The sequence below is a fragment of the Nyctibius grandis genome, chromosome 16 (assembly GCF_013368605.1).
Source record: "Nyctibius grandis isolate bNycGra1 chromosome 16, bNycGra1.pri, whole genome shotgun sequence".
Taxonomy (NCBI): Eukaryota; Metazoa; Chordata; class Aves; order Nyctibiiformes; family Nyctibiidae; genus Nyctibius; species Nyctibius grandis.
Window position 1 is genome coordinate 80,198 of NC_090673.1, and position 12,152 is coordinate 92,349.

The 12,152-nt window shown below is 41.4% G+C and overlaps 1 protein-coding gene across 3 annotated transcripts; it reads right to left on the minus strand.

The window, feature by feature from the left end:
• Positions 1-1,329: 1,329 nt before the first annotated feature.
• On the minus strand, positions 1,330-12,147 carry LOC137670955 (uncharacterized). 3 transcript variants are annotated; one of them, XR_011049374.1, is made up of 3 exons: positions 12,073-12,147; positions 2,875-4,392; positions 1,330-2,610 (listed from the first exon to the last, which is right to left on the minus strand). XR_011049374.1 is itself a non-coding variant. In XM_068414146.1 (2 exons), exons 1-2 carry the CDS (start codon positions 12,085-12,087, stop codon positions 3,037-3,039), a joined length of 1,371 nt encoding a protein of 456 aa, XP_068270247.1. In that variant the 5' UTR covers positions 12,088-12,147; the 3' UTR covers positions 1,330-3,036. The 3 variants fall into 3 exon arrangements, 2 of the variants coding, with proteins under 2 accessions (XP_068270247.1, XP_068270249.1); XM_068414146.1 differs by having other exon boundaries at positions 1,330-4,392; XM_068414148.1 differs by lacking the exon at positions 12,073-12,147 and adding an exon at positions 10,563-10,847 and having other exon boundaries at positions 1,330-4,392.
• Positions 12,148-12,152: the final 5 nt, after the last annotated feature.

The window sequence follows — 12,152 nt, forward strand, 5'->3', positions numbered from 1 at the left end:
AGGCTGACATAAATCTCATTAAATTTAATCAACACAAATGCACCATCCTGCACCTGAAACACAATCACCCCACACAACAGGCAGGTTGGAGCCAACTAGATGGAAAGCAGCTTTACAGGAAAGGACATGAGAATGCTGTTGCACAGCAAATTGAACAGAATTCAGCAATATGCCCGTGTGACAAGGCCAACTGTATACTGGGCTGTACTAACAAGTACATAGCTAGTTCAAGGGAAGGGATTCTCCACCTCTGTTCTGCACTCAAGGCCACATCTGAGTTCAATGTTGAGTTCCCCAGTACAAAACAGACTGGAGCAAGTCCCTCTGTGAGAGGCCACAGAGATGGACAGGGAGTTGGAGCACAAGATGTCTGAGAAACTGAGAGCCAAGTTCAGCCTTCCAGAGAGAAGGGTGGGTGAAGGGAAGGTGGCGGTGGGCATGGAGTGGGGAGGCACTGCTACTGTCTCCAGCTACCTAATTAAAAAGGTATAGAGAAGACAAAGTCAGACTCATCTTGGCATCATGCTGCAGGACAAGGGCCAACGGTCACAAATTGCAACAAAAGAAATTCCAACTAGCTCTTCTCTGCTGTGAGGGTAGTTTTAAGACTGGAACAGGTTGTCCAGAGAGACTGTGTGTCTAGCTTACCTAGACAAAGTCCTGAGCAAACCACGCTACCTTACCCTACTTTGTGCAGGGAGTTGGACTTCCAGAAGCCCCTTCTAAACTACGAGTCTAAAATTCTAAATGGACCTCTGGCCAAGCAGTACCACTGCAGCAGGCATCTCTGATGTTAATACAGCTACCAGAGTCTGTTGATACAGACTTTGGGAGATGGTGCTGCCACTGTGAAGCAAATACTATGGTTTGTTAAAAAGCTGTGAAGTGGTAGCTGGAAAGGGATTCTGCCACAAGTATTTCACATGCTGCAGAAAATTTTAAACAAATTAAGAACTCTAAATTCTCATTTTCTGCATTGTCCCAGAGTATGCAAGCAGAAAAGCATGATGAGAAGCATCCAATATACACTACACTGCTCTACCCGTCTGGTTTCATAAATGAAGTTTTAGCCTGTTACATAGTAGCTGATGATTATTATAAAACAGAATTAGCAAACAGTTATTTACAGACTGTCTCTTGAAGACTTCCAAGTAAAAGTTCTACCTGGACATTTGCTAGGTAATGATACTAATCCACTAATGACAGAGCTGCTTAAGGGCATATGTATGTGCCAACACAAAACAGATGAAGGAATGAAAATATGACACTTGTAGAAATTAAAAAAAAAAAAAAAAAAAGCATACCTGCTCTCACACACACACACTTCTGTCACATACCAAAACGTCAGACTATCACTGCCCCCAGATGTCCCTTCATAGGAAGGTTCTAATACATTGCAACATCAGTACAATGCACATAGCTTTGGGGCCTTAGCAAACAGAAAAAATATGACTGAAATTGTGAAACTACAGTGAGCAAATGTTTTTTATTTGCTTTGCTTTCCATCTGACCCTTCAGCAGAAGTTAATAACTACTTGGCACTATTTTTAGATAGAGGTTGGGAAGATGCAGCTTCTGTACCCTTACACCTACATAAGAAAGCAACATAATTCAACTTACCCATCACATAAAGGACTAAAATCCACCGGATGTCAAATTTTCATGAATGAAGAAACAGTTTGTAATGAGGCTTCAAGGCCCCAGGAAAAAAAACAAAACAAAACAAAAACGTATCATAAGTAGTTGTTCGTTCATCCATCCATCTTTCCACCTCAAAATAGCCGCCTTTTCAGTTCACAACATCCCTTCTTCAACATCCATCTGTATCCCTTGCCTCTGTTTTAAAGCTTCCCAACACGACTCAGCACTTACAGCTTAAGTAATTCAGAACAGCTGTGGGTAACAAAGAGGGATCACCCTTCTTCTTAAACTTACATGTCTGATATAATTTCTAACTTATATAATTTCCAAACACTATTTCAAAGAATATAAGGTGTTCATTTTTTTACAGTTGAAACCAGTAGATTTTGATCAATTATTTTCACAATGCATTTGTTTACCTTTTACTCAACTTGGTACACACAAATTTTGTACCCAAACAGTGACATAGAAACTGCAAGAATTAAGCAACGTTACCTTTAATACTAATGACTGTAGTTGTATTTTTTGTACAGAGGTTGAAAACTCTGTAAAGCCTTTTGCATTATTTGAATCAGTTGAGAAATACTGATTATTTTTTTTTTTAATTGAAAACAAACTAGTTTTACATTTTCCAGAAGAGGTAATACCATCTGCATTGATCCTTGGTATCATTAAACGACTCATGGCTCTGCTACAAATTCCCATTTCCCTTAAGAAGAAATACCTCTCACGAGTGACAGTTCCAGTGCTACAGATGGTGTGTTTTCTTACCCTGCCTCTGTGATTATAATGAGCTATAGTGTTAATGCCAATGCAGCTCTTCATCTGGGAGATGCTGTCCCAAGCCATCTTTTAACAGGCACCACTAAGCACAGCTGTATTTTTTTATCCACCAAGTACTTCAGAGATACAAATAACCAAAAATCAATTCATTCCTTCTTCAGGTGGTTTACAGGTTCATCGTACTACCTAAAACATATATGAAGATGGGAAATGAAAAAGAGAGAAAGCTGGAAATTGGTACGTTAACTTTGTAATTTCTGCATGGTCACTTCCTAGGCCGTGAATAATGCCCTTATATAGTTACAGACATGTGAAAGAGCTATCCTGTCGCTATGCCTCAACTCTCACATCTTACAAAGCTGCAGTAGAGACTCTACTCGAGGAACCAAATTCTTAACTGTAGACTCTTACAAGGTACCATGTCTCAGTTCACAAATCAAATGCATTTACCTTTGTACAGTGCATAAAAGGGCTGTTCTCCTTAATCTCTGTAAGATGTAAACTTCATGTGGAAGTGATTTTAATGTGAACTTTAAATGATATCCTCTGCTTCCCCACGATGCGGGTAGGTCCCCACCTTCCCTCCTTATAGCCAAGCTTTCACTTTTGAGCTTACAGTACGGTTTGATATAGCACCTTGTTAACATTCATGATTAATGATGAGTTATATCTCCACAGTGTTGTGTCCCTGATGAGGGATTCCCTTGGGAGGTTTCCTTGATGGGGCACCCGACAGTGATAAATGAGGGCAACATCCATGGGAACATTCACACTGTTCCCATAAGCGCGTAGGACAGAGTGGACTGAAGTCTGAATCACCTTTCGTGGATCAATTATCATTTTCCTGGGATTGATTAGATCTTTCCTGTCAGGCTCTCTGTGAACGTGCTGTAATATGTTAACACCTGGCACAGTATCCCAGGATGAAATGTTGAACACATGAGTAGATACCGTTTTTGGGAAGATGTGGTTCTCAAAGAGGAAAACACCAGTCCCTGGGTTTTGCTCCTGAAGACTGTCCATCATTGTTTTCCAGTCTGGGTGCTTAAGGGGAAGAATTATTTCATCAACATCATTAAGAACCACAAACTTGCTCCTCTGCATGTTACGGTATATACAGTCATTTAGAGCTGTGATTTGTCCATAGTAGCCGATGTGTGTTCCATCTTGCATGAACTGCCATGTAGAAGAGACTTTGAGGTGTGAGTTTATTGGCCAGGGAATTACCTCTACAGTTCCTTCTTCCATATAAAACCTCAAGACTTTCTCCATCAGGTGGCTGCAGTTGTTCTTATAGATCACCACTTTCTGCACCCCAAGAATCTTGTACATTTCCACACTCTGTATAAACTGCAGGACGTTGTTGTAATTTCCAAACATGGCAGAGATGCATACAGTGAAGTCAACAGAAAAGGTCTCAGCCTTGCGGTTTTTAATTTCAAACCTTGGCAGCTGGTCAATATTTCCATGTGGGGACTGATGAATTGATACATGCGTTGGATCGCAGTTTTCGGGTTCCAAGCAAACTATATCTGTTGCACCGTAAGGGAATCCAAATCTATCTGAGTGAACATCAATTTTTGCTTTTGATACATATATCTTTCCATCGGGCTGACAGCAGAACCAGCAGTATAGTTGCTTTACATCTTCATGGTGAACAATCCCGATCACACGAGTGACTTTGCTTTCTCTGTCATCAAAGTATGGGGATATAATAAAAGTTCTGTTATCTTTTAATGGTGTTATTGTTCTATTGGTAATTTTCCCTCTACATCTGCTACCTTCTTGAATTATTTTTGGCAGGTGAGAAAGTCTCTGTAACCTAAGATAAGAAAGTGTGACCATTGAAGTTAGAGTAATAATGCACGCAGCAGCAGCAAAGTAAGATTTTTTCCCACCACACGACATTTTGAATGTATCTAAATGTGGATGCAAATTTCTTTGTCCTTGCACTTTATGCTGCCGCATCTGCAGAAAAGAAAATATGTAGTATGAGATAATATTGACTCATGATCATTGCTCAAGAATTTCACAAACAAGATGGGAAAATCTCTATCACTGTGCACTGACAATCAAGAGACCCAGCTACTGTGCTTTTATGAAAAATCAATCACAGAACACACCTTTAATGGGATGGATGATACTGTATGTGACACTCTGAATGCCTCTGTATGTTGGATGTGCAGAACAGTTTCTTTAGATTAAGGGTTCTGTGTGAGAATATGATAGAGGTCTATATACAGGAGAACAAGGAGCCATTACGCATTATTTTCCATAACCAAATTTTAGAACACCCAATTAAATAATTAGGCAGTAATTTTTAAAGCAAAAGTGCCTTTTTTTTTTTCCCTACACAGTATATATGTAAATTATATAAAAGAAAAGGTCAACTGGATTTCTCACAGACAAGTTAAGGCCAGATATAGAAATTAAATGTACACAGAATTAATCAAGTTCATAAAAAAACATGTCAACTGGGGATTACACATGATGGTCCAGATACAATCTCTACTGTATAAATTCCCTAACTTGCAGTTCACCACAAATGAGACACCACATAGAGAGGAAGGTCAATTCATACAATTCAGCAGAAGACAGGCAAAATCTACAGGGGTATAAAACATATTCTCAGTTACTAGCTCTACCCTGCTTAGCACCGTACAAGGCAGGGCTCGCAGGGAAGGCCGCCTCGTGCTCGCTAGAGATCTGGGCCTCCTCGCACTGCATTGATGCTGGCCCAGCTCCAGGCATGGTGTGGGGGTCAGGGCTTAAACTCCCGCTGCTGCACGAACCAACAAGCATCCCAGAGTCCCTGTATGGCCACAGTCTTCAGCAGCACTCGTGCTGGCAAGTGTTAATGCCTGACAGGGAGCTTGTGCCACTCCCAAGCAGTAATTTCTGCCAGTGGAGCACAGATTAAAGCCTTCTCTACAAATTCATCTTTAGGCATCCAGATATGATCCATAAACAGCAAGGTGACAGCAAGTCTCTTCAAAGGCCTGCTTGTACCACAGAGATCTTTGAAGAAGAGTGCCCCAGATTAATCAAATTCATGTGAGATCAGAAAACTGGACTGGTAGAAGAGAGCATCCCCGACTGCCAGCAAGTGTGGGGTAAAATGCCAAGATGGAATAAACTGGTTCTATTCTGCAAGATGAAGAAAATGTTTCTAGTAGGCATGTCATTGCTGCACAAAGCCAGCTGCTGAGGAAAAAAAATCATACCATTAAAACACCAAGATTTCCAGGTATATATTTTATAGCTAAACCAGGAAGCAATGTCATAAGGGTAGCAGATAATGGAAGATTCTCATATTTCTTGTCTTTTCATTTACTTCTCAAGACTCTTAATAAAATCACTTGCTTAAGTACTTAGTAACCTAAGTATCTTCAGAAAGTATACACATGCTAAATATCTAACAATATTTTTTCCAAAGCATATTACTCAGTCTATTCTAAAATAATAATTAAACCTAATATTTCATCCTTTTTTTTTTGCACGTCACACATTGCGTAAAGCTATTTTGAGAGACTCTATCTAGATAGTGTTTTGTGATGGAACAGAAAACTAGCACTTTCAAAGAAAAGTAAGAAACATACAAAACTAGAAATAACCTAAATCCATAGTTTTGATCCAGATATTATACTCAGCAGCTTCATAACTTTGGAAGTGCCTAAATTCACTGGCAACTTCACTGCTTGGCTTGAAAAATACCCCTAGGGTCTGGTTTTCTGCTTAAACACAGTATTTTCCAGTCAGTAAAATCTAGCTTCTGAATACAGCGCTCTAGCTTCTGAATCTCAGCTGAGTCTAGGCAAAAAATAATTGCCCACGCCTTCAGAATAATGTACAATACTTTCACAATTGCTCTTTCCTGAAAAAGCAAAGTAAGGAGAACTACCGTCACAACATACCCCTTAAAATGCCCCACTTGCTAAGGCTGATGTGATTTACAGCAGCCTGTCCTAGCTACCAAGAAATTGCTTTAAAGACTCGCAGAGTTACAGGGCACCAGAAATCTCACCAGATCACACCAGGCACAGAGCGGAACAGCAGCAGCAGACAGCAGTGACCCTCCTGTCTCTGAAATGGAGAGAACCCCCCCAGAAGTCGGTACAGTTTAGAGCAGAACTGCAAATACATGGTAAGAGCCTGCTACTGTCGTACAACTTTCTGCTGGAGATTTGTGACTGAGAACAACTCAAATTTTGTAAGTCTTTTTGTTAAACATTCTAAATTCAGGCAAAAAGTTTCCCCTGAGCATTCTTATTCCCAGGTTGTTCCATATTTTAGCATTCTTACAACATAGAGTACGTCACATTTAACATTTTTTCCTCAGTCTTACCTATCTATGACTTAAAATATTGTTCAGTCTTATAGAATAAATAGTTTTTACTAAAGACATATCAAAACATGTCAACATTAAATAATACAATTAATTTATTACCTGTTATTTCTTCTGCTTTTGCTAGCAATGAACAATCAAAAAAAAATTATCTTTTCAGCTGTGTTTTGAACAGTGAACATCTGAAAGGGCAAAGTACCTTTTAAAGCAGATAGCTGAGTGAAGTTCTGTTCAGTCCTCCATTTATTTTTTGCTAAGGTATAATCTACAAATTGTTTATTCTAACCAGATAAAAAATATTTTTAAGAGAAGTTGTAAGAATTGTTCAATACAGAACAATACTGAGGAAAATAATGGTGGTACAATACCCAAGACACTTGCCAATACATTTTATTTCAGATGGTTGGTGTTCTTTAATATCAGTAACAGCAGCCACACCTACCAGAAAAACAAGTTTTCCTTCTTGAGCAAAGCACACAGTCACCTGCCAAGAACTTAATTTAAATTACGAGCTTGAGTGTGGAGTTGTTTAGGTAAATCAAACCTGGGTGCTCGGGTGATATTTTTAAGGCTAGTTAAGTTTACTTCTGGAGATTAATCCTGCATGTTGACATATCCACAGTTCACACACATACTTAAAGAGAAGTAGAAAAATATACTATATATGTATCTGTACTTTTTGGGCAATCACTTTTTTTTAGTAATGTACTATAGGCCTAATTAAAATAGGTAAATACAGATTCTGATGAGCTGTGAGAGAGGTCTGAAACAACAACAGGTTCTAGAGGCAGAGAAAAAGAGCAAAATACAGGTAGAACTCAAGACACACCAGAACACAGAATCTTCAAGAAAAGCAATACATAATTATTTGAGGAGTGAAATTTATAGTTTTCCCAACACGTGACTCATGAATTTTGATCCCCTGAAATTAACAGCACAGATATGTAGTCAGAAAATATATAAAGTCAGATTATTTAGGAACATTACATTTATATTTCCTTACTATAGAGAGTACTTGGCAAATTTAAACTTCAAAAATATGCTTCCAGCATACTTCAAGGATTTTATTTTATAACAACAATAATAACTACAATAATTCATTCCAGTTTTCTGTCTTTTAATTTCAATTACTATTCAAGTAGAACATTATACAAATTATGCAGATTTGCTTGAGTACTAAATTTGGCTAATGGTATCAACGGCTACTTTGCACCAGTTTGTTCTTTTCCAGTATTCCCCATTAACAGTAAAGAGCCTTTCTTCCTCCCTATTGCATTTATGGACTGCAGTCGTATCACCCCCTAGTCTTCATATTTGCTACTTTTTCATTAAACAAGATAGGCTGTTCTAATACCATCTCATAAGAAACACTCTTCCTTGACCAGTTGCTTCTGTGCAGTTGACCAAGTTTCAATTAGTCTCTAGCACAAGAGACCAGAAATCTCTGTTCCTTGTCCATGACGGTGAGAAGCCCTCATCATTGTTGGAAATCTTCTTTCTTAACATATGCTAGGATTATATTTTTTGCAGGTGCATCACCTTGCACAGATACATCTGAGCTTGTCATCAGCCGAAGATTAATACATCTACCCAGTCTGTCAGCCAAGTGCTGTTACACAATGTGTTTTCTTCTGCAGCGAGGTCATAATGAAGAGCTCTCGTCCCAGTTAGAATCATTGAATGGTTTGGGTTGGACAGGATCTTTAAAGATAATCTCGTTCCAACCACCCTTGCTGTAGGCAGGGACATCTTCAACTAGATCAGGTTGCTCAAATTAATCACATTTCTCCTGATCTCTTTTGCCATAGTCCTTCTAAAATCTACTCTAAAACCTTGTATGTGACCAAGATTGCACTTACAAACTTGCCTATACTTAAATCATCTTTTTTTTTTTCCCATTCCTAAACCAAGGAACTGCTTATGCTTTCTTTTGCCACACTGTACCACTATGCTCATGACACATTCATTAAACACCCATTATAGGTTTTCCAATAGCTTGTCTGTAGTCTTAGAATTGTGAAATGGAAATTATTCAGTATCACCTTCCACCTGGAATGTTGTCTTTACCTTTGCTTTACAACTTCTCTTTTTCAGACCTTCTTTTCCATCATCTTTCTTTAACCCTCCAAAATCAGCACTGTCCTTACTAAAAGGTGGAACAAGAGCCATTCCTAGGTCATTATTAATCTCCCTGACATGTTTTCTGCAAAGGCCTTCCTTTGTAATTTGTTGTCTTTGCATTGAGAGAGCTGAAGACCTTTTATGCTCCTCATTTCAGTATCTTTGCAGTGTCTACATTGAGTTTAATTTTTGATAACTCAGTTTATTACTTTATCTCCCGATCTAGGGTGAGGATAGGGGGCAATTGACAAGAGGTGATTGCAAAGTTTCAGTCACTAATATTCAGTATTAGATTCAGTAGTACAGGAACAATAAACAGCCTAATCCTTGGTTTATCCGGGGTCTAACTAAAAAGCCACCACTAACAAATAGCCTTATTAATGTATTATTCTTGGAAAAAGTTATTCTCTTCTGCTTCATGGTTTTTGCCAGAAGTAACAACACAAACCACTGGTGCTTGAATAAGAATAAAAATTCCAAAGACTAACAATCATTTACCATCTTTATCTAGATTGTCTGTTGCTAATCTTTTGACAACTTATCTTTTTCAGAAAGATTCTTTGAAACACCAGTGTCCTTCCTCTCTTATACGATCCAAAGTCAGAAGCATATTGTTTGAAGGATTAAACTGAGGGCAGTATTATTCCACTATTTATAAAATATTGCTCTAAAAAAATTAACCTGGCCATTTCTTCTCTAAATACAAAGAAGGTAAGCCAGACCAATATACAGCATTGCCATGTACTTCATTTGTGCCGTTAGAACTGACAAACTATCCCTGTACACACATAAACTTCTCTGTTACAATCTGCTGTACATCCATAAGTCAAATTTCTCCTATTGTAAACAATTAGACTTTGTGTCCGTTGAAAAGAAATAGATCAGGCAAAATAAAAATTGCATGACAACATTTAAAAGACGGTTATTTCAACTTTTTGTCTTTCACACTGTATTTTTTTCAGCTGGGACAGAGTTAATTTTTTTCAGAGTAGCTCATAGGGTGCTGTGTTTTGGATTTGTGACCAAAACAGTGTTTAAAACATACTGATGTTTTAGCTATCGTTGAACAGTGCTTACACAGCATCAAGGCCTTCACTGTTTCTCATGCTGCTACCCCCCCTCCCTGTCCCAGGAGTAGGGTGGCACAAGAAGTTGCAGGGGACACAGCCAGAACTGCTGAAACAAACCAACCAAAGGCCTATTCCATACCATATGACACTGTGCTCAGCAATAAAAACTGGGGAGAAGAAGGGGGAAACATGCGGCATTATGGCATTTGTCTTGCCAAGTCACGGTTACACATGATGAAGCCCTGCTTTCCTGGAAATGGCTAAAAACCTGCCTGCTGATGGGAAGTAGCAAATAAATTCCTTATTTTGCCTTGCTTATGCATGCAGCTTACTTTACCTCTTAAATTGTCTTCATCGCAACCCATGAGTTTTCTCATTTTTGCCCTTCCGATTCTCTTCCCCATCCCACTGGAGGGGGACGAGTGTGTGAACAGCTGCGTGGTCACACAGGGTTGTGGGTCAACCCCACAACACACGCTGACACCACTCTTTTGAGGAGTTATGCATTCTTTAAATCTAAAATTAAACTCCAGGCTTGGAGTGTATTCAGATGGAGACTTCCAAAAATTGGGTTATATAATTAATATATACCTTTAACTTACCGTTAAGCGATTAGCATCAGTACCGAAAAATAGTGCTACAGCTGACCACCACCTTATTCGCTATTTCTTGAGTGGAAATGCAGTCCCGAGCCTGGAGCCTCTCCCGCAAGCGATGCCAGTTACAGGATCCTGAGCCGCAGCCCGACACCCTCCTCGGTCCCGGCGTCTGACCAGACCAACACGCCGAAGGAGCGCGCCCGTCCCCGACCGCCCGGGCCTCCGTGCCGCGGGTTCGCCTCTCCCGGCGCGGGGCGGGGGGCAGCGGCGCTCCGCCCGCCCGAGCTCCGTGAGGGCGCGGCTGCGAAGGGCGCGAAGCTGGGCCGGCGTTGCCGGGGCGCCCGCGCCGCCGACGCGGCGGGACGACACAAGCAGCCGCCAGACGACCCGTGTGCCGGCGCTCTGCCGCGGCGGCCCGGAGCGGCGGGGACGCCCGGTCCTGTCACACGCCGCCCGGAAAGCTGGCGGCGGCTGCGGGCGGGAGAGCGACCGGCGCGCGGAGCCCCGCGGGCCCCCGCCCAGGCCGTGCGCCCGGAAGGGCCCCCACCCGCGCCGGTCCGGGTGGAGCCGCTGGCGCGCGCCCACGCTCCGCTCGCCCGGGGCTGGAGGCTCGGCGTGCCGGGCCGTCCTGGTGCCGCTCGCCGCGCCCGTAGCGGCGGTCAGCGAGGGTCACCGGGCAGCGGCCCCGCCAGAGCGCGGCCCCAGGCGCTGTCCGGCGAGCGGCGGGGAGGCGGCCGGGAGCGGCGGCCCGCGCTGCCCGGGACCGGCCGCTCTGCCGGAGCGCGCCCCCCCGCCGCGCCGCACGAGTGCGAAGGAGCGAGCCCCGCGGTGCTGCGCCTTGCTGGAGGAGCTCTCAGGGCTCCAGCCCAACGTTTAACTGTCCGTGTGTCCAATAAACTTGTGTAAATTAGAGAAAAGCAAGCCATTATATTTTCAAAGTGCAAATCCATTTTTAAAAAGGGGAAATTTGGTAATTACATAATGATAAAATCCAGTTGTTTACACCAGTACGTCTGCTTTTTAGAGACAGCAACTGCTAGCTGAATCATTCCGACAGCAAAATACAGTGTTAGCATTCATACGAGTTCTAGGATGGGATTTTTTTCTAGTGGTTAAGGCCATAAATTACAGACCTTTGTTCCTGTGAGGAGTAGACGATCTTAAATATACAGTGCATTTATTCTGGGGGAAAACATATCAATAAATGCCTATTGCAACACCTTTAAATTTCATTACTGCACTTAAAATTGTAGCATACCCAGCACAGTTAACTTTCAGAGCCAAAGATGTATAACGTATCTCCAAAGGGCTGCATCCCTGATAAGAGGTAGGTCACACCAATTTCCTGCAGACATAAAATGACGTCGTCAGGCTCTTCCCAACCATGTGCAAACATCTCTAGAAAACAGTGGGCTGAGGCCTCAACCACCCTTCTTGAATAAAATAATATTTTCACTTTTGAAAATCTCTTCCCTGGATACCTTGATTCAGTTCACAAATCAAATGCATTTACCTTTGTACAGTGCATAAAAGGGCTGTTCTCCTTAATCTCTGTAAGATGTAAACTTCACGTGGAAGTGATTTTAATGTGAA